General features: G+C 33.0%; 2 protein-coding genes across 4 annotated transcripts in view; one reads left to right on the plus strand and one right to left on the minus strand.

The window, feature by feature from the left end:
- The first annotated feature begins 908 nt into the window (after window positions 1–908).
- On the plus strand, window positions 909–9,924 carry LOC125071349 (zinc finger CCCH domain-containing protein 13-like). 2 transcript variants are annotated; one of them, XM_047681555.1, is made up of 14 exons: window positions 909–1,200; window positions 1,783–1,889; window positions 2,258–2,335; window positions 2,887–2,959; window positions 3,380–3,471; window positions 3,812–3,928; window positions 4,645–4,759; window positions 4,874–5,692; window positions 5,771–5,881; window positions 6,261–6,377; window positions 7,702–7,812; window positions 8,628–8,735; window positions 8,860–9,028; window positions 9,673–9,924. In XM_047681555.1, the coding sequence occupies exons 1-14, from the start codon at window positions 1,066–1,068 to the stop codon at window positions 9,741–9,743; spliced, it is 2,223 nt and encodes a 740-aa protein (XP_047537511.1). In that variant the 5' UTR covers window positions 909–1,065; the 3' UTR covers window positions 9,744–9,924. The 2 variants fall into 2 exon arrangements, with proteins under 2 accessions (XP_047537511.1, XP_047537512.1); XM_047681556.1 differs by having other exon boundaries at window positions 909–1,191.
- A 3,063-nt stretch (window positions 9,925–12,987) lies between these two features.
- Window positions 12,988–25,549, minus strand: part of LOC125071350 (CDC42 small effector protein homolog) — a 49,289-nt gene continuing 36,727 nt past the window's right edge. For both annotated transcript variants that reach the window (XM_047681557.1, XM_047681558.1), the window contains exons 3-4: window positions 14,265–14,359; window positions 12,988–13,392 (exon numbers count right to left, since the gene is read on the minus strand). In XM_047681557.1, coding sequence (XP_047537513.1) covers window positions 13,384–13,392; window positions 14,265–14,359 — 104 coding nt within the window. In that variant the 3' untranslated portion in view covers window positions 12,988–13,383. The remainder of the gene's footprint in view (window positions 13,393–14,264; window positions 14,360–25,549) is intronic.

The following is a 25,549-nucleotide window of genomic DNA, read 5'->3' on the forward strand; positions in this document are numbered from 1 at the left end:
TAACAAAAAATTATAATAATATAGTCATATACCTATGTCATATTCTTCTCAAAAATGGCATTACAATGCATTAAGTGATTATTATTTTTGATAATATTTGACGACGGACGAGAGCATGGGCCACTGATGGTAAGTAGTCACCATGGCCCATAAACATTGGTGCTGCAAGAAATATTAAGCTTTCATAACAAGCTACTGCGGCACCAACCTTTGTTAGCTAAGATGTTGTATCCCTTGTGTTTTTTTCATATAGTGGCTCACTCACCCTTCAAACTGGAACACAACAATATATATAACTAAGTATCGCTGTTTGGCGTTGGAATATCTGATGAATGTGTGGTATCTACCCAAACGAGCTTGTACAAAGCCTTACCACCAAGAGTCATGATCAATTGCATTTTTTTTCGATCAAGCCAAGGCTATGTAAGATAGGTACTAATTCGTCTTTAATATTAATGTCAAACCTATGCGGAAATGGCTTAGTCACACTACGGACCGGGTGCGTCGGTGACCCGACATTAATTAAACGCAATCAAAAGTAACACTAAAAAAATTGCTTACACATCAAATTGATGACAAATTAAAGAAAAAATCGAGAAATTACACGATATTCTCAGTGCGCTGCAGACTCTTTAGCGTCGAGCCGCCGACACGTCCCATCCGCTGTCTGATCAAAGCTTTTACGCCAACAGGCTTTCTTATTCAAGTTGGACCAACGTTTTCAATAGGTTTTTATTCCGTAGTGTGGATGTTATAAATTTCGTAAATATAATAAGGGATGAATTCAATGAAAATAGCTGCCATAGATGCATACATCTACATTTCTTTAAAAACGAACCTGGCATTAAAGATTGTCTTTGAAATAGTATTCTTTTTTCAATTACTAGAAATGACACAATAATTTCTGACCGTGTTTTTTGGTTATCAAACATAAGAAAATTCCGAATTATTTTTAACTATTAAAATTACGTAATATAAGTAACATAATATTTGAAAGCGGTAAGAATAATGTATAAAATTTAGTTAAATTGATCACATGTTTCGCGATCCATTCGAAGATATAAGATGGAATGTCAGCCGAGCGATAGTAAAAAAGTATTTAAAGTTTTCGAGGCATCAAAACGTAAGCGCACCAGAAAAAAACGTGAAGGAGATGACAGTAATTCGATGGCTACAGATGAGTCTACTGGCGTAAGTATGGTAGGGGACCAGCGAGATTATACCTTAAGTATACTATTAACTGTCATTCAAAAAACAATATGAAATTGTTAAAATTAAAAAACTATAATACAAGTTCCGTTTACTAAGTATATTACAACAAAATGACCCGTAAATTGTCACGTTATAAACAGCGCCATTCGTTGTGCGATGACAAAGCCGTAGTCCTAACAAAAAAATATCTATTATAAATAATGTAGAAGAAATTTTAATTTCTAATTATCTTGCATCTTGTCTATTAAAAGGGGGGTACTTTTTTAATTAATTGACTGCAAGATAAATACCTTTTAGATTCATTTTATATGTATTTATAAATGTGCATAAACCATAAAATATTGTTTATAGAGAGAATTTTTTTTTTTCAAAAAAATGTTCATTAGAATGAAGCGAAAATGTATAAATAAATAACGATTACTGTTTATTTTCAAAATTTCAACTATTTTGAACCAATGGGAATGTAACTACTATTACGAAAGACTATATAACAGTATCTTATATACATGTATAAGTAATAAGGTTGTTATAACTTCTGAATACAAAGATTCTTCTAAATAATTCCTCCAGGGTTGTCAAGGGAACGGGCGTCGGCTGATGTCGTCAAAGACGAGCCTTCAAGACATTTCAACTGGTCAATGTATTGATGGGGATCAAGAATCAAATATTATCAAGAGGTTAGAAAAAATAAATACGTTGAAATGCTTGGACTTCTATAAGACTTCTATGGAAGACGTTTTGAAAGTGATAAATGAAAATATACTCTTTACCTTCGCGACCGAAATATCGGATAAAAGCTCTAAAAGTATTCTGAATACTAGGACACAATTGAACCACATTTTAATCTCCACAATTATTGTTATGAATATATTCACCAAACTATAATATTTTTGAGTCATAATAAATTAAAGCAAAGATGATTACTGAACCTGGATTTGAATCTTCAAAACCCCCTCAACTGGAACTGTTGTTCCGAAGTTGCTTATAATTGTTAGTAGTATGAGATAAACATAAAGTTAATTAATTGCAATAATATATTATACAGAGACAGCAGTCCTTCAATATCTCGTTCACCTGACGACGCGCACCGACCTCGCTCACCACGCCGACACCGTCGACTCGCGTATGATTGTATATTAGAAATATAACCCAACAAACATTATTGACGTTGTCGAATTATAGAGATTAGGATCAATTAAGTTTACAATTAAAAATACGATTCATCATTTATATTGACATGATGTATATTTTGAGAGCCGGCGAGTACAATGTTACCGTCCCATATTGGGCAGCATATTCATTTTGTAACTATCGGCACATAATCGTTTATCGGTTTAGCAAATAATTCATTCTTAATGTAATATAATAAGAAGGCATCAAATTTAGTGGCAAACACAATACAATTTAATAAAAATGTGTGTAAGAAATTTACCACATTACCAAATTTCTATTATTTTGACGCTCTGGCGGTATGTCAATATTTGTAGCCCTAGAAAGTTAGGTAGATAAGTTCAATATCAGTTCAATTTGATAATTGATTAATGAGATTTACCTACTCTATAACATAATTAATTTATATCAATTAATAATAATAAAAAAAAAGTTTCGTTCTTGCGTAGACTTTAATGGTAGTATGGACTCGTAGACTCGAACTGAATATTTTATTAACCACAGGCGAGATGGAATATCTCTAGCTCTGAAAGCTGGTCTAGTATCAACGCCACGGTCTATTTCGCCAAACGTGCAGGTGATTTTTCACATTTTTGTTGTATATTACATTTTTTTTGGAACGAAGTTATTTTACGTCGCTTACAGTAGAATGAACTGGCAGAAATCGTCACGTAAGGAGCGAAAGCGTTTTGGTCTCCCTTCCTCTACTTCTCTGCTTTTTTCCCTCTCTTGTTTCCCTCTCCTCCTTCTTTTATGATTTTATATAATATTATTAAAACTTTGTTTGTTATTGTTTTAATTCACACGGGATTATTAGTTAAATTTTATTTCTTTTCATTGAATTATTTCCAAATACCCAAAAGTCATTAAATAGTTTCTGTCAATATTAAAACATATTAAGTATATAGCGAAAGCAACTTCGTTCCAAACAGGTGTGCCGCGACACCTCTCACTTTTCATATTTACTTTTATTGTATTCAATATAATGATCTATTAGGTTGGTGATGATCTAATATCATCTGTCCCGAAGGACCAAGATTCATTTATTTATGCATTTCTGGAAGAAGCCATCAAAAGAGACAAGAAGAAGTAAGTACATAATAAAAATAACAATATTATTTATTAGTGAAGAGGAATGTTATAAATGTAGGGCATTCAATTTTGTTTTTATTTTTATATGAAAAAAAAACTGTTGTTACTAAATTAATTAGGTGTTAATCTATAATAAAATGTAATATTTTTTTGACATTAATCATTATGCAAGCAGTATCTATATATAATATTACAATAATTTCTAATTGTTTCATGTGTGTTGTAAATACCTAGTTCAAATAAAAAAGTTATTGCTTCGCTATTTCTCAAGTATATGATCAGAAAATACCTATATTTTTTTGCTTGTTATATCTAACATATATTCTGTTTTTATTAGACATCGTCATAGCCGACGCCACGGAGACAGGCGCACGAGTCATGATCGCGATGTTTCAGTTTCGAGAGAACGCCGACACCACCATCGAAGACATCGGGACGATAGGGAACGTGAAAAGTATGTACAAGTAATTAATTTTCGACCAATGTTGACATATCAATTCAAGGACACGGTTTTTATTTTTCTTTACTCCTTCTGCCATTGAAAATTTAATTTTGCTGTGCCTATATGGTGACTTGAAGACCGTTTATAGTTAATCGCTAGCCGCAAACGAGTCGAAATGCAATACGTACGTATTTGTCATTTAATATTTTTCATATTAAGTACGAGTTTATTAACGCAACGACACAATTGCGGTTCGGTTTAGATCGGAAGAAAATGGCGAAGGTATCATAACCTTTTTAATTAGATCCTAGATCCTTGAATCGGCACCTACTTACGATTCAGCTAAAGTTTATTTTGGTAAGGAATGGAAATGGGTTTTTATGTAACCGTTAGAAATCAGTAGAATTACCTGGTACACTTCCATCAAAAATGTCACTGTTGGCGAATTTTTCATTTTTTGTTTGAGTTAAAAGTATTATGAAGCCAGTATAATGTCATATTATAATCTTAAGTGCTAAAGTATAATTTAGCAAAATTGAATCTTATTTTTTATTTTTCGACCTTTCAAAATTACTTAGCTTTGTAAACTTTTAAAATCATAATGACAGACTATATAGATATAATAATAATAATTTAAAATTGTGATTGTTAGCTGATTGTAAAAAATAAAACCTATTGTACTTTTATATATACTTTTTATTTTTTTTACTGAAAATCTCGTTATCCAGACCAACTAAAGAAGAAACTCGTGGACTAGACCAAGCAGCACTTTTCGAAACATTTGCGAAGCTTTGTGCTCAGATGAATGAGAAAACTGCACATTACGCCCCTATAAACCAAGTTGTAAGCTATGTTTTTGTTTTTTTTTTATCTACTTGTTTAGGGATTGGCCAAATTTTAAATAATGTTAAAATTGACAATGACTACAATTTTTACTTATTTCTTTTTCGTTCACAGCCTCGTTCGCAAAGTCATAAGTCATTACAATGTGAAGTTGCATCGCGTCGTGATTTGCTCGATGAATCACAACGAACAGTACGACATAGCAGTCGTGATTATTCCAGAGACAATTTTTCGCCATCGAGAATACGTAGCCATGAACATTTTCATAGCAGAAACCGAAGTCAGGACAATATACCTGTTCCGATAGACAGCCGAAAGGATAAATGCGTTTGTTGCGATCCATATGAAAAACAACCAGCCAGATATTCGAGCAAAGTTAATGTTGAAACCAAACATTACGAAGGCGAAAGATATAGAAGTTACCCCCCTGAAATTTCTCCCACTAAAAGTTGTATTAATGGTAAATATAGGTCTAGTGTGCCAGAACGAAGGGACAACAGAGAGTTCGATGATCGAATACATAGAAAATATGACGACAGACGGCGACCATGCGAGCAAAAAGCAAGTAGAAGTTTCGATTTGCAAAGAGAGAGATATATTGACGATAGAGGTTATAGAAGAACAGCTAGAAGTGATGGGATTAAGGACACTCCTTACAATGATCGCGATTATACAGAAAGAAGATATGAAGCTAGTAAAGGCAGAGAAAAATACTATGACAAGGACATTCCAGAAAGAAATTTTGCAACGTTGCCGAGTAAAGAACGAAGATCGAGGAGAAATTTGGAAAAGTTTGAACGTGCCTCTGTAGCATCCAGAGATGAGGACTATAGAGACAGATACTCAGAGAGAGAACGAGATTCGGGGCTGAGCGTCGCTGACGGTGAGACCAGTACGATGAGTGGAAAAAGTAATTACTTGCGAGTCGTTAAGGTCAGTCATTTTTACTAGTATGTATTTTAATGAAAATTATGTTTACTTTTGTTTGTATATTTTTTTATTATATTTTAGCAAGAGATATCGGAACAGCGTGAGGCGATGGATAAAATGATGAAATTGTGGAAGGAGTTGATGCGGTGCTTCAAAGGCGTTTCACAAACTCAAAATCCGAATAAAGTTCAAGTTAGTATTTGTACATTAGGCTTGACATATTAACGATAACTTCAGCGGAAATCAAAAATAAAACTACTGGTTTCACATTATAATACAGAAATGCTATAACCGTACTTACTTTGCATACATTTTTGACTACTGTAATTGATTAAAGAATATAATATCTATTATATTACATACAGAGACGTCACTTACGAGTACAATGCACTGAATTAATATTGATCGATTTCGAAACAGTTTCCATTAATAAAAACTTGTTAAACTTCTAATTTAGGAGTTAAAAGAGATGAGAGAACTGTCAGATTATAAATATGAATTAAAAAGAAGTGTTATGGTAATTAACGTGAGTGTTCTTTTAGTGTTTTATATAAATGATTATGCTACTTAGGAATCTGCGGCTAATGTGCGCGAATCTGCCGTCGAACAGCTGCGTCTGTGGCGTGAGTGTATGCGGCGCTACGAGACTGTCGCTCGTGATGTCGGCGACACTGACGCGAGGCTCATGGTACGGGTCACATTTCGTTTTTTGTTCCATAGGTACTCTCTATTGTGCCGTGGATAGAAAACTTGGATTTTTATAGAAGATTGGCGTTTAATTTTTGGAAAACTACACGGGCCGGGTGATCTGACCATGCGTTTATACATCCTCAGTGCGCATCCTGAGCGATAGTGCATGGTGCACACACATAGTACTGTGAGGACGCACACTCAGATGAACAGATTAAATAAAAACTATAATCCTTTTCCTCTTAGCACAAGAGGATATTATTAACAACATCGAAACACCCAGGTAGATAAATTACTTTGTTTTCAAATTCTAATCACTTAATAAATTAATTAAATAGCAATCAGCAGTCACTATATGACCACCCCGCCGTACTCCGAAAATTGATCACAATAAATTAACAAATTCAAGTAAAAACCTTTTCAAGTCAAATCAAATCAATTTTATTCAAGTAAACTTCACAACGAAGCGTTTTTTAATCTTCAATATTAAATTACTACAAACTACTACTACTACTACTTTCAATGATATTAAATTTAAAAAAAAGCAATTTATCATATTAATAAGTTGGAGACAACATTTTCCGTATAATAATTTAATTATATTTAACAACAACTTACCGGACTCTTTATCATAGCCCTCGAGTGACTGTTCATGGTGTTTGACTAATGGCATAATAAGTAGGATCTTTGATATGACGTTTCTGATAACTCTTAATAGCATTGTTTTGACTGCGTACAGCGTTTGTTCAGTATTCTTTTCATCTTTAATTTAGTGTCCAAAGAAGGCATTTATTTGAAGACACAGTATTCAATTAAATTCCCTAATCAATTTAACTTTTCTAGCCGTTCTGGATAGGTGGAAGGGCAAATGTGTTACCTGGTGTTATGTGGTCACCCATAGACATGGACGTTGTAAGAAATAATAACCATTCCTTACATCACAGAATGCGCCACCAACTTTTCGTGCTAAGATGTTATGTCCCTTGTGCCTGTAATTACACTGACTCACTCACCCTACAAACCGGAACACAATATTACTAAGTATTCTGTTTGACGGTAGAATATCTGATGAATGGGTGATACCTACCCAGACGGACTTACACAAAGCACTACCCCCAAATAAACTGTACTCTTTTTTGCTGAGAGTATTGACAGTTCAACTGAGCATACTACATTATGTTCGTTTTAGCAGTTTAGAGATGAAATAAAGATTTAATTAAAATTGCTTTTAAAAAAGTTTGTTGTCTAATATAATATAATCTTATGACCAAAATTATTTCGTAAATGAGATTTTTCTTATTATACTACTATTTTCTTTTTAGGAGGAAATAAACAAGCAAAGGTCAGAAATGTCAGAAATGGCTAACATGTGGCAGGAATGCCTGCAACGGTACCGTGACATGAGCAACGACTTCAATAACCTCAAGCAACAGGTGATTTAATCAAACCCAAGTGTTTATAAGTTACATGTTCCTTATTTAAAACAGACTTGTCAGCCGAGACAGCAGCTGGCAGGTCTTGAGAGTCTTGATGTGATGGCATCTACAAGACCCCTGTAAACTCTCTCCCACTGGCTCCTCAATAAAGTCCACGGGATTCAATATATTTAGGAAATCCATATATTTTGTCAGCTTCAGCTTCAATTTTTCTCAAAAAAAGTAATGATTCCATAGTCTAGCCATCTACAGTTAAGGTAATTTATTTTAATTATTATTGCATGGGTTTTTGGCTTATATAGTTTACCAATAATTTAGTTTTATTAATTAATAAATTTGATACTGTCACAGACAGTAGCATTTATACAAAATAATATTATAAGATTTAGTAAACCTAATAAATGAAAAATAAACATTCTTCATTGTCTAATAGTCTAGTAATAGTCCATAAGGCTACTGAATCCAAGGTCTCGGGCTTAATTTCCTTTAGCTGTCCGATAACAAGAGTTTGAGTTCTTCTGTCAATAAATTTACTGTGGTAGCCCAGAATTGCACCTCAGAAAGCACACAAAGCCGTTGTACTTGCACCTGGACTTTGGTCTGGTCGAGTCAGATTTGGCTTATCATCGAATTATGAGCTCGAGGGAATAGACAGTTAACTTAATTGCGCATATACTTGTACACTATAATTTCTTCCGCACAGTTAGGTTAGTCTTCTTCGAGGAAGGTTGTGATGTCTTCCTAGGGTCACAAGTATTTAAGTAGTTTGAGCTTAGATATTTTTGATATAATACGAGCTCTATTTTTCACAGCTGGCAACATCCGAGAGCCCTACGCGAGCAGTTGCACCGCCACTGGTGTGCGCAGAGGGCGAGGGTCCGTCGGCGGCGCCATACAGACTGCCACCCACTTATCCTCCCGTACATATTCTAGATATAAATATATAAATTACAAAGTTTTTTTATTGTGGGACATATATTTGTATAAAACTTGATTAGATTAATAGTAGCAGCATTTTAATAGTTAGCTACCCCAATTTGTCAGATGCCTCCGATACCCCCTGGCTACGTGGGGTCGCCCCTAAGGTCGCGAGCGTCCGCTCCACCGGCGTGGTGGTGGGCGGGAGAGCACGCGCCCTCCCCTCGAAGGAGATCCTCACCCGAGTCGCACACTTCCAAAGAGCGTCGACATCGACACAAAGACAGGGATCGAGGTAACTTATGACATTTTAAGGCGAGGTCAGTTCAGGTACCAAAAAAAACATTTACGATTATATCTCCAAAGACTTCCGTACCCAATCGTACCTTAAGTTCTATTCTTGGTAGAAATTTATATAAACAAATCGGTAAATAGTTACTTGCACATTGCAAATAGTTGGTCCATATTACCAATTGTATTGAATTGAAAATAAAAACAATAAAAGACACAAGCACGTAACTCGATCAGCACTTTAAAATGCAGATAGTTGTAGTTAGGAGTGAGAACTGCCAATGTTTCTAAATAATAACAACATTTTGTATTCGTTATCGTTGTTGTGTATATAAGATACACAACAATAATAACGAATACACAGTGAAAAGCGCTTTCAAATTCCAGTAGGGCGTGTAGTACCTAAATAACAATTTGGTGATACTTCAAATATTAAAATGACAGCACTTTTTGACAGAAAGATGCATCGTTTCGTACTACGCGGTTTGCATTCGCTTTTGATTGTATTCCCCTTTTGTTTCATCACTATGATGTTCCTAGCATTCCATCTGCCTTTTGTTTTTTAATCTGATACTATAGATACAATTTATAAGATGGTTTATTTAACTGATTAACTGGCAAACTTTACTAAAATTTGAGATTTTACAGATGATACAAGATACAAAGAGAAGTCTAAGGCAAGCGGTGCTCGCTCCGAGCACAGACACAGAAAACGATGATAAAAACTCGACTTTACGTCTATTTTAAGAAAACTGTTAGTATATTTTAGGTTATGTTAAATATTCAAGTGATATTATAAAAATTGTTGTCGATTGACGGATAAAACTACAAGCCGAGTCCTTTCAAAATATTGTTGTCTTAAAATAGAACGTAACCCAAATATAACGAATTCTTGTTTTTGATAAAGTTTTGTTTTGAAGTGTTTATTAAAAGGAAAATGACAATCTTAGTTTTTTTTTTCAATTCAAGGACAAAGGTGTTAATTTATTATTCCTCCTGCCATTTGAATCAGCTTACAAAGGTCATATTTACTGTAACATAACATATTTTACTATAGTTGATATGACCTTTGTTAACGGTTAAAATTTAATAAATAAAAATAATGCATGTCTGAGGGCCACTATCAATTACATCTGTTTAAGACGAACTGTGCATCCTTCAGTCGAAATATATTTTCCTCAATCTATAGTATTTAGGTAAATATGTTTAATCGTAAATCATATTATACTCGGCTTAATGTAGAATGAGCTGGCAGAAATAGTAGGTAAAAACGTTATGCCCTCAAGCGACATTTCGCTCTCTCTCTCTATTTACGGTTTAATATAAGATTATTCAAACTTATTCACAATTACACACGCATCACATTTCACACATTAATACACACAGGCTTTTAATAATAATTTTATTACTTGTCATTTATTTTTTCGCAAATGTTGTCCGTTTGTTTTATTGTATATTTTACTTAATACATAATATAATATACGACAAACTATTACGTTCCACTGGGACACCCAGTTGTAACGAAGTTGCTTTTTTATTTATATTTGTTTGTTGCGCTTTCAAATGTTAGCTCCTCAATCAATCTTCATGAAATTAGGGATTTTTTCTTGAGAGAATATAGAAAATTGCATACCTAACCTGCACCCTCACAAACTGGTCTTATAAATATAAATATGTCATACAATGTTGCATACTTCGACCGAAAACATGCATGTATCTTGGTCTATTATTGCCAGAAAATAATGATTGCGATTTAAAGTACGATTTTTAATTCGAGTCAGTAAAATGACAAGTGCAACTGTCACTGATACAAAAAAGGGTTACCCGCTACAATAGTGATGTTCGGCAATCAATTGACTTCGACATTTAGTCATGCTTTATTTTATTAGGTATCAAAGCGTTTTTTTTTATTGTAAATTAATACATACCGTATTAAATAATACGATTTTAGAAATATGGACCTTACCAGCGTATTAAAATTTCTCACAACAACATTATTACAAAGCTGGGAAAAAATGTATAAAGAGGTTCAGAGGAATTAACAATAAAAGGTCAAGAAAAAACAAGTAATTTTATACGTTTTTATTCATTACGGTTGTTATTGATTCCGATATTTTGATACTTAATAAAATAAAGCATGACTAAATGTCTATGTCTATTGATTGCCGAACAGTATCAGTGACAGTTGCATTTTACTGACTGGAATTAGTAATAGTGCTTTAGTCGAAATTCCCAAAATTATAGTCGAGATTCTATCACATCACTATTTATTTGAGATTAAAAACCTACAACACTGGAAATGTCATTTTACTGACTCGAATTAATAATTTTACTATAAGTACTTTTTTTTATGAAGTCATCAAGTCATCATGAAGTTATCAAATATTATTTTTAATTAAAGTAACAGATTAAATACATCGGTTTTATATTACCTGTTACGTTTAGGTGTAATTATAATAATAACTAGATATGTTAATCGTTAGACTAAGCAATTTTATCAAATACAAAATTGATTTATAATAAATTAATATCGATTTTATTAAAATAGGCAATATTCAATCGATTCATTTTAATTCGTATTAATATATATTTTTGTAAGTTGTGACACTTGAATACTGTAAAAAATAAAACAACAAAACATTCTTTCACAATTCATATTTTTTCAAATATAATTACAATATATATATCACTATATTGAGTTACAGGCAACTTTGTCGTTTTAACAATAAAATGACAAAATTATTAACAGATTTGCTAAATATGCATTTGGCTTGTATCGTCATTACGTTTGCAAAAACCGAACGATGAATAACATAAACGATAAATTGTCTGTGTTCTTATTTTGAACATCGTATGTTTTGTTTTTTTAATTATTTTCGCATGTCATACATGCGAATGGGCTATACGCATCGGCAGTGCAAGAAGTACTCATACCGTCGCCAATGCGTTGCTCAACACAGGATCTTAGATGTTATGTCCCTTCAAACCAGATAACAGCACTACAATTTATTAATATTTGTTGATGGAATAATAGACGACAGTGTGGTACCCACAAAGGCGAGCTTGCGAACTTGGCAGTATGCGCTAGCGATCCCCTGACGCCCCCGAAAAGACGTAGTAACCGATGCAGGTGAAACTCCCCCACTTCACGCAAGGGAAAAATAAGGCGGGCTTGCACAAGGCCCTATTAAGAATACCAATCATTTTAGTTTTTGCAAATGCAGCGACGACACACAGGATGTAAATAGATACAAAACTCTATAGACTATAAATGAACTTCCTTCTATTGTAGTTTTGGGGTGTAATCTCTTCGTCATTCGTATGCCCAAAAACGTTCGGGCATGAAGACAATATACTAAAAATTCACAACAAACTACGACTAATTTCATACGTGGAAGATAATACAGACATCTTATTCTATATATTCATGAGAAAAGTTGTTCTAATTATTAAAACTCACACAGAATGTTTACCTAAGGGATTATAGGAGCTACAATTTGGTATAACTGTTGTTTACTCGTTACGAATTCGTTCAAGTTTACAAATTCAAATAATTTAATAAGTCATGTTCGAACTTCGAATACATTTTACTAATTCGGCAGTGTATTTGTAGTAACTTCTTATAAAAATCATATGCGTATAAAACGTAGATTTATAGACCTAACATTCATTTATTAATAATCGATTTAGTGTACCGTTACTAAGTTATAGTAATAGGTACGAAAATTGGCAATGGTACCAATGTACGAGTAAAATAATATTAAGTGATGTGTAGCATAAAAATACAAAGCTATGTACACATTCTCTTTAGTGGAAAATAATTATGGTTCCTTTTATTGTTGGTGCACCGCGTCCCATGGTTCCATGAAGTAAAATTAATCAACGTCCTTACAAAATTATTATATAACCAGCAATCTATATAGTACATATGTTTTTCATGGTTGATCTTTTTTAAGCAACATACCCAATTAAAGTATTCGTTTTGATACTTTTTTTTTTTTAATTTTGGCTTAGGTAGAAATATATAAGGACAAAAATTCTTTTTAATTTACATTTCAGAAACGGGGTGATTATACAAATTTTGTTAAATTATAAGATTGTGTTAAGACAATTTGCTTTTTCAAATAGTAAATGACTTATTATACTTATTTGGTACAAAATATATAATCGCTATGTGTGTGCATCGTCTAAATTTAGGTAACTCATACATTTTCGTCTCCGGTGTTATTCTCTATACACAACAAAACATAACTATCTAATCTTAAAACTAAAGGTTTCTTTAATAAATACATATTAAGATCATATTAGAATATTTTCACTCTGTTTTGTCACAAACGTCTCTGATAAAGCCGCCTTCGCTCAATAAACCTGGAAATAAAAAAAATAAAAATTAGTTTTTAGATAAATATATTACTTACTCAAGACCAGTATATGTACATAATCTGTGGTTTTTGCTTCACTAATTATGTTTGTAGTCACGTTAATATAGTATGTTCTTCTACAATAAATGCAGGTATTACTCTTGCATTTAACTACATAATTATGCACACTCTAGTTACATAATATGATTTTTTTTAATGATAATCGATAGATTAACACATACATGTGTTCATATACATCACTGCATATAATACGTATTAAATTAATATGATACTAAATGTGATAATTTGTGTTATTACTATTACAGTACAAATGAAGAAATGCTATAATTTTGTTAAATAAATGGAAAGCTCTAGAATCAGATCTTATTATTATATATTGTTTGTTATATATAAGATTAATTGTTTAAGGTTTACGTCAGAGTCAACGACGATAGCGTCTAAAACAGTTTATATAATTTTATGATATTGGTAGGTAGTTTGTAGGGTTTTTGCAAATATGTCTTGATACTACCGACAAACAGTAATGACGAAAGGTTCAGTGAACCAGTATTTTTACACAAGGAACAACATCTTAGCTTCCAAGGTTGGTGGCGCATTTGCGATGTAAGGAATGGGTAATATTTCTTACAGCATCAATGTCTATGGGCGGTGGTGACCACTTATAATCAGGACAAGTTTTTCAGTCCGCCTACCTTTAAAAAAATAAAATAAGAAAAATAATCGACATTTTGTAGATTATTCCACCGCGCTGTTATAATTCGGGGTTGGATGAATATAATGATGTTCGACCTTCCAATGTAAATGGGTATCCTCGAGATTTTCGCCTTCGAATAAATATTGTACATCATATTTGCTCACCTTAACACCATATGCCATTTCGTAACCTCCCTTACTTTGCATCTGGTTCTGTATGGAGTGAAGCAGCGATGAGGGCATGTCCACGTCGGTTGATCCTGAAATGAGATAAAGATCACATTAAATATATTTTTTTTTTCAATAGAAATAGAGTAAGGTCAAGGTATGTGTGTGTACTGCCCAAAGACAAATAAAAAAAAGTATAAAAATGACATTCTAAAATTAATTTAAATTTTATCCTTAGAAGATTGCATCGCAAGTTCCAATTTTGAAATACAAATTTTTGTTTAATTAATTTAAAACATCGTAATAGTTAATAACCCCCAAAAGTTATCCGGCTGCACTCAGACGATAGAAAAAGGGTTAAGCGTGAAAGCGTGCTTTAAAAATAAATGACAGCCGATGGCAACCTTAATCAAACTGTTCATTAATAATAATATTTAACTATTATGAAAATGTATTTATAAGTTTTAATTGAGTTTGAACTGATCGAAAATATATGAGTATTAGAAATCAATCGCATTCAAGAAGTCTACGTTTCAATCTAATTAGTTGTAAGGTTGCGCGTTCACCAGACAATGAAATTGACACTGATGTTAATTATTGGAATTAATTATATAGGATGGATTAGATTGGTCTGGTCACGCTAGCCTTATAAAAATAGGTCATATTATAAATGAACAGTTAAGGCATTTTTTGTTACTTGACCTATTTTTCTCGAACCGGACTTTTGTACCTACTGGGTAAAAATAGTATCAAGTAAATTTAGACAAATATTAAAAATCTCTATAGTTCGTTTTTGTTTTTTTTTTTCACGCTTAATTATTGATAGTATCCTTACTTTATTATCGTACTGTCTTTAGTCTCGCATATCACTTAATAGTCTATATACGTAGAAATGAAATTGTTATTGCCATAGGCCCTACTTACACATAGCCTTCTGGCGTCTAACTGTTTTTTTTTTAATTATTACTATTTTTATTAAATACTCAGACATGCTAAAAATTCTATTATTATATTTTTTTGTAAACATAATATTCAAATACCATCAGATATCAAATGAAATAAGGAATTTCTAATTCTCTCAGAGAATTAGAAAACCTGTTTTGTGAAGTAAATCAAAATTAAATTTACGACAGAAGAGCGAGGTAATAATCGTTATATCATTTATTTATTATTATTATTGTATTATAATAATTCATTTAAAGAGTTAAAAAGTCTTCATGTAACAGAAAACGACTACACATTTTTTATTACTAAAATTCTAAATATTTATCAATGGCCTAACCTAAACAATTACGTCAAAATATATTTTAACTAAAACCTTTTTATGATCAAGATTTAATAAAAATATTATCGATACAATTATTAATAATTAAAAATATAAATTTGACAACACGAACAAACGTGATCAGAGCTTTCCGTGCAACAATAACGACCTTGCGCTCGAATAGTCGTCGGTGAAGTTGCGGCGCCATTCGGGTCGACTGTGAGAGCCGTCCTTGATTCACCTGACATTCCTTATAATATAAATATACAGATAGTTATGTAATAGGGTTGTCAATCGTCATATTTTGATAAGAAACAGGCTTATCAATTTTCTAAAGAACATTGCTAAGAAATACTCATTTTATTTATATCGATGGCGTAAAAAAAGCCTTTGGTTATTGATATAAGTTTGATATTTATTAAGTGAAATCTATGCTTAAAATAATAGTATGTGTATTTGGTCACTTTGTTAAAAGCACTTGGCAGGTTCGAGTCCAGCCAAATATTATTCAATTTCCATGTTTTAAAAACAAAACTGCCACGCGAATACCGATTTTCTCTAAAGGAGACTCATCTCTACTACTGAGATAAAGTCTCAACTTCATCCCATTAGTAGGACATTAATATGTTTAGTTTTACTTGTTTCATTACGATGACGATGTGTTTCATATCAATTGACAAGCTACTTTGTCTAATCAATGAAGTCAAATCCTTGAATCCTATTCCAAACTTCTACGAAGATTACTTAGCATTGTATCGTATAATCTGTGCCGAGTTAAATAAACAGTATTTTTATTTATTATCTGCATCAAAAGTTGACTTGTAACAAATGAAAGCGATATGAATTAATTTTGCAGTCAATACGATTATAAGACAGGTTTTATATCAAGTATAAACTAAATACAGAAAATAGAAAACTAAACGTACCGAATAAAAGTCATAATAATTACCTTATTCGAATATTATATTTATTAAGAGAGAAAATAAGTATTTTCATATCATAATGATGTACTCAGTCACGCTCTATATTTTCATATTTAACAGTTGAGATTAAAGTTCCATCTAGTATGATTTCGAACTGGAAACCATTTCTTTAAAACTCAGAAGATAAATTGCAATGTATAATTTACGTGGGTAACTTTCTGTATTGGAATTGATTATGTGTATTTTATCAGAAAATATATATAATTCACAATTAAATAACTTATTGTAATTAAACTTAATTGTTAAATTAAATGTTTCGTGGGCTATTAACTCTGTTTTTTTAATTATCTACGAACAACTGCTATTAATAATAAATAATTATGAGTATTAATTATTATTTATATTTTCTACATTACGAAGCCAGTATTAATAGGTTAGAAGTGATATCGGCCGCTCTCTACTTCGACCGCGAGATAAAATTGTTAATTAACGACTAATATGAGAATTGGAAATTAATTTATGCACAGATAAAATACGGTTTTCTAGATGATATAACTACCTTGCTATGAATAATATTTTTTAATAAAAATCAGACCTATAAAATTAAAGTCTTTTAAAAAATTTATGGAATATGGTCTCCACCGCCCAAAGATAATGGTGCTGTAAGAAATAATAACTATTGCTTACTTTGCCAATACGCCAACAACCATGGGAACTTAGATGTTAAGTCCAATGTGCCTGTAGTTACACTGGCTCACTCACCCTTCAAACCGGAACACAACTGAGTACTGCTGCTTGGCGGTAGAATATCTGATAAGTGGGTGGAACCTACCCAGAATGGCTTGCACAAAGCCTTGCCACCAAGTAAATGTTTTAAAAATTACTATACTTACTATAAAAACAATTACATTTTGAAGTCACATTTCCAGTTTAGCTAGAACTTTTAATAATTGAAACACACTGGTTTACACTTTTACAATTTTATTTGTCTCGCTTCAATTTCGACGCGTCCAAATAACTTCTAGCACAATCTGCTTCCCACTACCCACATTGTCAATCATACTCCTTTATCATTTGTTTATTTGTCTAGTGTTGCTATTTTAAATATATTTATTAGTAATTATTTTAAATTAATAATAAGTGTTATTTTACACAATAAAAATCTATAATTAGATAATTATGACTTATTATTTAGCTTACATTATACACAATTTACCTAATGATCCTTTAAAAATATATATCTATATTATCTATATAAATAGGTAGGCTTACAGCTCGGCCTTCCTGTTCTTAGCGAGCCCCTTCGCGTTGAGGGGTAAATTATTTTTTTTTTTTTTTTTTAGTTCCCTTTTGTTACATAAAATTTACTAATATGTAGTTATTTTAACATGTAAATATTCGTTTTACTACATTTTATCTTTTTATGAATATATTAATTGATTTCATAACAATAAATTAACTTTGAATAAAGTTTGAATAACTATTTATTTATGCGTATACTTAGAATTATGTAAAAAAAATTACATTACATGTATTAAATTGTTCTATGAATATTTTTATATAATACTTATTACCATAAACAAAACATCAATCAATAATCATGTAAAATAAGTGTGTATTAAAAGTACTTTATAAGGTAATTATTATTATTTCAATCTTTATTATTATTTACAGTTATTATAATTATATCATTTTAATTATTCATTATTATCAGAATCATTTTCTTCGGAACTACTATCTAAGTCTCTAGTAAAATGTAGCCACGGCTGTATTTTGTCTACTGCAACTACCGCTTCATAGCGGCGATTATTTTTACGCGATAACGGAGTGTCCTCAATGACATACCTATCGTTAGGAAGAACTTTTATGATACGGTACGGACCTTGGTACTTAACAACCAATTTTTGCGACTGGCCATCATGAGGTACCTGTCGCTCTACTCTAACTAGATCACCTTCGGAATATTGTTTTGGAGCTTTTCTATGGCTATCATATTTTTCTTTGTCCTTGCTTTGCTTTTCTATTATCTTTTCTCTTGCTTCCTCCCTATTTCGCACCAATTCCTCCTCAGAAGATACATTAATAGTGTCATTTAAAACAGCGCTTAGTATCCCTTCGCTTCTACATTTAATGTTGAAACCAAAAAGTAACTCCGATGGTGTTTTTTGAGTTGTTTTATGTGTTGTAGTATTTAGTCCCAACTGAATGTCTAGAATATTCTCGTCCCACGACCTTTCGTCTTTGCCGTGATTTAAAGTGGAGAGAGCATTTAGAATGGTTCTGTTGAACCTCTCCACTTGACCATTCGCTCGCGGAGTTGCCACTGCATTAATGATATGTTTGATGCTAAATTTGTTTGTAAAGTCCTTAAAGACGCTACTTGTAAAGCTTGTACCTTTATCTGTGATTAGACGAGTAGAAACACCAAAATTACTGATATGATCTTTAAGAACCCTAATCGTAGTTGCAGACTTTGTGTCTTTAACGGGTCTTATACTGGCAAATTTTGTAAATCCATCAATCAGAACTAAAAGGTAACAGTTGCCTTTCTTGCTTTTTACAAAGGGGCCAAGATGATCCACGTGAATCGTATGAAAAGGCACGCTGGGTTTATCTATGGGATGAAGCTCTCCTTCACGCTTTCCTCCTGGTGTCTTATGATGCAAGCATTCAAGGCAAGAGGAAACGTATTTTTTTACAAACTTCCGCATCTTTGAAAACCAATAATTTTTACGGATGCGTTGCAACGTTTTGTCGAAACCGCAATGACCAACGTCGTCGTGGTTCATTTTAAGTATTTGCCAACGCACTCCTTTTGGCACAAGCCACTTTATTTCCTCTCCTACGACTCTGTATACGCGGTTATTCTTTAATTTATAATTCTTATGAATGTCCAATATCTGTTCTGTATCAGGAGTGGACAGAATTTCTTTTATTTTTTTTTATCTCCTCATCACCAGATTGTACAGTTGCGATCCAATCTTCTTCAGACTTTTCAGTGATCATGACGTCGAGAAACATTGGGGTTTCTGTTTCAGCAATTCCAACTGGATTTCGGCTTAATGCGTCCACGTGAGCCATACGTGATCCCGGCCTGTATTCGATGGTGCAATCAAACTCCTGAAGTTGAATCCACCATCGGGCAATTCGCGGTATTAAATCTCGTTTAACCAGAGTTGCGCGCAATGCATTGCAGTCTGTAAAGATTTTAAACGAGATACCGATAAGATAGATTCTAAACCGATTTAAGGATGCAACCACTGCCAATGTCTCAAGATCATACGAATGTAGTTTCCGCTCCTCAGAGTTGGTTTTTCTGCTAAAATACGAAACAGGCTGGAAAACCCCGTCGCAATTAGCCTGGAGTAAGATACCAGCTAAACCTTCCTTACTGGCATCCGTATGAACTTGAGTTTCGGCTTTCGGATTATAAAGCGCTAGTAAAGGTCTGTCTACCAACATCTCTTTTATTTTATTGAATGCCTCATCTTGATTACCGGTCCAACACCATTTAACATCTTTTTTTAAAAGATCAGTTAGTGGAGCAGCCAATGACGCATAATTTCTAATAAATCTCCTAAAATATCCTGACAGCCCCAAAAACTGTCTCAACTCATGCTGATTTCCAGGCTTAGGGAAATTAGCTACAGCCTCAATTTTACGCAGCCCTGGCCGAATTCCATCGGATTTTACTTCATAGCCAAGGAAATCGATGGTCTCAAGGAAGAAATGGCATTTGCTTAGTTTTAAGGTTAGACCACCCTTTTTAAGTAACACCAAAACCTCTTCTAATCGCTTAAGGCCTTCTTCTATGTCTTTAGAAGGAATGAGAATATCGTCCATATAGACGATAGCGTACTTGATTTTTGCCTCGAGCAATATTTTATTTATGGTACGTTGAAAAACCGAGGGTGCATTTACCAAGCCAAAGGGCATCCGATTGTACTCATACTGGCCGTCGGGCGTCACAAAAGCCGTTTTGTGTCGTGACTCTTCCGCTATCGATATTTGATAGTAACCCGAGGCCAGGTCTAGGGATGTGAAAACCTTGTTGCCGGCTAATTGATCGAGTTGATCCTCGATACGAGGGAGTGGGTAATGTTCTTTTTTAGTTTTCCGATTTAACGCTCGGTAATCGACGCATAGACGCTTATCACCAGTTTTCTTTTGGACTAGTAAAATCGGACTAGCATATGGTGAGTTTGATTCCCTAATAATGCCATGATCGACCATTTCCTGAATCATATTTCTAACTAAAGTACGATCAGCATAGGACATTCGATAAGGTCGATAGACGACTGGCTCTGCATCATCAAGTTCGATCGTCATTTCCGTCAAGTTTGTGAAACCTAAATCATGAAGTCCAGTTGAGAAACAATTGCCATATTTTTGTATTAATTCTTGTAACTTTTGTTGTTCGTCCTTATTTAATTTATCACTATAGTTTAAATTTTCGGTTTTCTGACTTTCTGAAAATGTAACATTACACGAATCTAATACGTTGTTTGATAATTTTGACTCTTTAGGAGTCACACGTGACAAAAGTGAACCCTTTTTTATTGTAAAGGTATGTGTAGAAACGTTGTATATTAATAGGGCGCCTTGACCATTCCTAACCTCATATTCACCTGGAAGGAGAAAATATTCTTTACCTTCTGGACCCCTGATAGATCCATTCACGAAAACTTGACTAGAAAGACTTGGTTCAGCTGTGATCTGAACAGCACATAACGTATTGGGAAATATTTCCGTATCTTTACTTGCCACTAAGCGCGTCTTAACAGTGGGGGTCTGTTGAAATATAATTTCAGTAGGAGTCTTTGTAATAATAATATCCGGTTGCTCGGTAAAAGAATGACCTAGTAAGGTTGATTGGGTTATTACGTAATCATCGACAATATACATATTTATGACTTTTTTGATATTTTGTACTTCAACGGTGACAATCGTCATACCTACTGGTGCGATAAGGTTAGCACCAATACCCCTGAGTACAGGCAAATCATCTGGTACAACTATTTCCAAATTAAGCTCCTTAGCTTTAGTAAGCCTAATAAGGGAGCATTGACTTCCTAAATCTAAATGACAATCAACAAAGCTATTGTTTATTTTAATAGTAATTATATATTTGGCAGTTGGATCATCTGTATGACTTAATTGAGCTACGCGTTTTTCAGTTTTATCGTTGGTAGGATTAGAGTCTTTCTCACGATCTTTGTTAAATTTATTTTTAAAACAATGAATGGACTGGTGGCCTAATTTATCGCAAGTAGAACATTTTGCAGGAGGTTTGTTACATCTAAAACTTGGGTGGCCTACTTCATCACAATTGTAGCAAACCACTTTTGTATCAGATTTTGAACCACCTGATCTAGAAGTTGATTTTTCATTTCCGGCATTTCTACGCTCATTCCGAAATTTAGAATACGATTCATGGTTTTCGCGGCTTGGTCCGACTTTAACAGTCCTAAAATATTTTAAGACCTTTTCCGGTTCTGAGAACTGCGCAGCTTGCGCACCGACTTTTACGGCCCTATCTTCTACCCCGTACAGTAGACAATCTACAGCCTGGCGTCCATATATCTTACATCTATTTAACAAATTAATTTTAGCGTAATAATATTGCTCAAGAGACTCTCCATATTTTACGCGCTTGGCCAGCATTTCAGTTAAGAGTTCAGCGTAGTCTTCACGAACGGGAAATGATTCAATTAGTTTATTTTTCCACTCGACCCATGTAAATTTCATACTAGGTAAGCTTTGATACCACGACTTGGCTACACCAGTTAGTTTTGGAAGGGCATAATGAATGATTTCCTTATCATCCCAACCGTATATTTCAGAACACTCTTCCACTTTTGTGAGCCACGTTAAAATTGTTTGCTCTTTAGACATAGGGTCGAACTCAGGGATAATGTTAGTATTAAAAGTTAACTTTGACTTATCTGAACTCTTGACTGACTGCAATATTGACAAAAATTTATCTATTATATTATCCTCATTAGAACTATCTCTACGTCGGCGTCGCCTAGAGGTACATGGTTGCTCACCCGGATCATTTGGACTTCTATTCCTCTTACTTCCGGCTCTGAATGTGGAATTTACATCATCATATTCGATTCTAGTCCTGCATCTTTCTCGCATAACACGTCTCGAGGAACCGGCACCAGGCGATCGATCCCGTGCGACTGAGGGCGTGCGAAGAGATCTTTCCATATTTCTTCGCTCTCGAAAATCATTTAGTTGCTGACGCTCTCCGTCAGGCCGGCGAATACTCTCACCCTCGGTATCACGCTCCCGCGATACCCTGGGTTGCTCGGAATTATAATGTCTAGCTCTCCTGACCTGACCCTCATACCTGGGTTCTCCTGGCCAGCTTGCACGACTAGTATGTTGCCTTAGGTCTAGTGCGTCCTGACCCTGACCCTCGAACCTGGGTACACCTGGGTCTGCACTAGTCCTATCATAGGCTGCTCTTTTTCGTTGATCATTGCCTTGATCCATAGCAAAAAGCTGAAACTGACAAATCTCAGTTTTAGATAACAATTAATATTCTCTTTCATAATAACCTGTTTTAATATTATGAAACCAGTCTAGGTTTGTAAATTTACGTGTATTATTTCTTAGTCAACATAAAACACATCATATTGTCATTATGCTAAGATTAAGCGTTTTATAATAATAAAACGATTAGGTGATCATAATTAAATAAAAAAAATAAATATCACTAGTCAATGAAAGGAAAATCATTACGACACAAAATTAGTAGTACACTTTTGTCGCATAATATTTGTATTTATTACTTTTATTCAATCTAATGTGTTAAGTTATACCTTCGTTATTATGAATCACAATAATTTTATCGATTTAGTATTATTACTTCTTATTTCATAATAAAATAAATTTTTAATTTTTAATCACACTCAGATGTAGGTAGAAGAAGAGAAAAAAAAAATTCTTTAAGCAATTAGATATCAAATTTAAAATATTAACGGTCAGTAAGTGACTTATAGTTAGCTTTAAAGTACGTTTCTTTGGATGAAAAAAAATTATCAAAATAATTATAAAATTAAAAACCTACACAAAGTTCTAAAAAAAATTAAAATAATGTACTATATGTACCTCCACGTTACTTACAGTTTCACGGTGGCGTGGAAAGGAAAATGATATTATCTTCCTTCGATCCCACTTCTGAAGTTGAAGTCACATTTCCAGTTTAGCTAGAACTTTTAATAATTGAAACACACTGGTTTACACTTTTACAATTTTATTTGTCTCGCTTCAATTTCGACGCGTCCAAATAACTTCTAGCACAATCTGCTTCCCACTACCCACATTGTCAATCATACTCCTTTATCATTTGTTTATTTGTCTAGTGTTGCTATTTTAAATATATTTATTAGTAATTATTTTAAATTAATAATAAGTGTTATTTTACACAATAAAAATCTATAATTAGATAATTATGACTTATTATTTAGCTTACATTATACACAATTTACCTAATGATCCTTTAAAAATATATATCTATATTATCTATATAAATAGGTAGGCTTACAATTTACACAAACCCTTTCGTTCAAAGCGAGACGCGTCTTTGTTTCTTTTGTAGCGTTTTACAACCCTATCAGACGTAACCCTTAAAATATACAGTTAAAGTATAACTACAATAAAATATTTTAAAAAATATTACTTTCTTTATGTTATCGATGCGCTTTCACATTGAAGTAACATTTGCATTGATAGAGGTTCAAATAATACATGTTATTTGTAGGCTATAACTATATAGAAATATATACAAAAAATCATATGAGGTTTGGAAATTATGAACCAACGAAAATTTATGTTTTCTTTTCTCATTTAAAAAAAAGAATAATTGTGCTATTCTAGTAAGCACTCGTCTTTGTTGTCATAAAACATTTTGTTTAATGTCTAATCATAGTGTTATTATTAAAAGGATAATCTTATGTACTCGTAAATAATTATATATTAAAAAGTTTATGTGATATTTTACGGAGGTCTTTAACCATCAGTAGGACATTTTTTTAATCAAACTGTCAATAGGAAATGAAATTTCGCTTTCATTTTAATTTTTATTTTCTTATTGACAGTTACGAGATAGTTAAATATTAACATAATATAATAAATACTTTAAATACATGAATTATATTTCATACAGAAAAAAGCTTATTATGGAGTTAAAGGTGAAGGTTTTTCTGTTAAATTGAGATAACCTTAAGTCATTATGAATTAAGGTCATTATGAGTTTGACCATCTGAAATATCTGGACAATAAAAAAATTAGGGTAGTTTCATATTTTCAGTCAAATAATGTTTGAAGGTTAAAACGAAGAAATCATTAAAATTAGTATTATTTACAATAGCGTTTATTGCTGACGTAAGCGTAACAAACATATTTTTTAAAAACACTCGACATATTTTGCAAAGATTGCCCAGTGGTTAGAACGCGTGCATCTTAACCGATGATTTCGGGTTCAAACCCAGGCAGGCACCACTGAATTTTCATGTGCTTAATTTGTGCTTATAATTCATCTCGTGCTCGGCGGTGAAGGAAAACATCGCGAGGAAACAAGCGTGGTGGAATATGCTCCAAACCCTCTCCTCAAAGGGAGAGGAGGCCAGCAGTGGAAAAATTTACAGGCTGCTAATGCTAAAAATAAAAAAATTTTGCAAAACATATAAAAAATTGCCTTCCTATCATAAGGATATAAGTCAGTCCATTAGTATAATATTTATAGGCTTTTACGGTTTTATACTTTAAGCATATACATTAGGGAATTAAAAAACATATTATGAAATGAACTGTGCTTATATTTAAACAGTCTACTTACAAACTTTTTATAATAATTGATGAATTTTGAATCATCGATAACAGCTCGACTGTCAATAATTCCGAGATAATATTGAGATTCGATTGAGCTAATCGCTCTTATTGTGTCTAACGTTTTATCTATTTATTATAACTACACGGGTACGTTGCCGGATATCAACAATTTGTTGAATTATATATTTATCAAGACTCGTCACGGCTACTGATTCGATACTTCGTCCACTAGCCCTCATTGGATAAGCGTT

This window comes from Vanessa atalanta, chromosome 19 (genome assembly GCF_905147765.1).
Source record: "Vanessa atalanta chromosome 19, ilVanAtal1.2, whole genome shotgun sequence".
In the NCBI taxonomy this organism is placed as follows: Eukaryota; Metazoa; Arthropoda; class Insecta; order Lepidoptera; family Nymphalidae; genus Vanessa; species Vanessa atalanta.

Coding starts and splice junctions, on each gene's coding strand:
- LOC125071349 (XM_047681555.1), top strand. CDS start 1,066: ATGGAATGTCAGCCGAGCGATAGTAAAAAAGTATTTAAAGTTTTCGAG. Junction 7,813..8,627: donor TCAATAACCTCAAGCAACAG/GTGATTTAATCA, acceptor TATTTTTCACAG/CTGGCAACATCCGAGAGCCC. Junction 8,736..8,859: donor TGCCACCCACTTATCCTCCC/GTACATATTCTA, acceptor CCAATTTGTCAG/ATGCCTCCGATACCCCCTGG.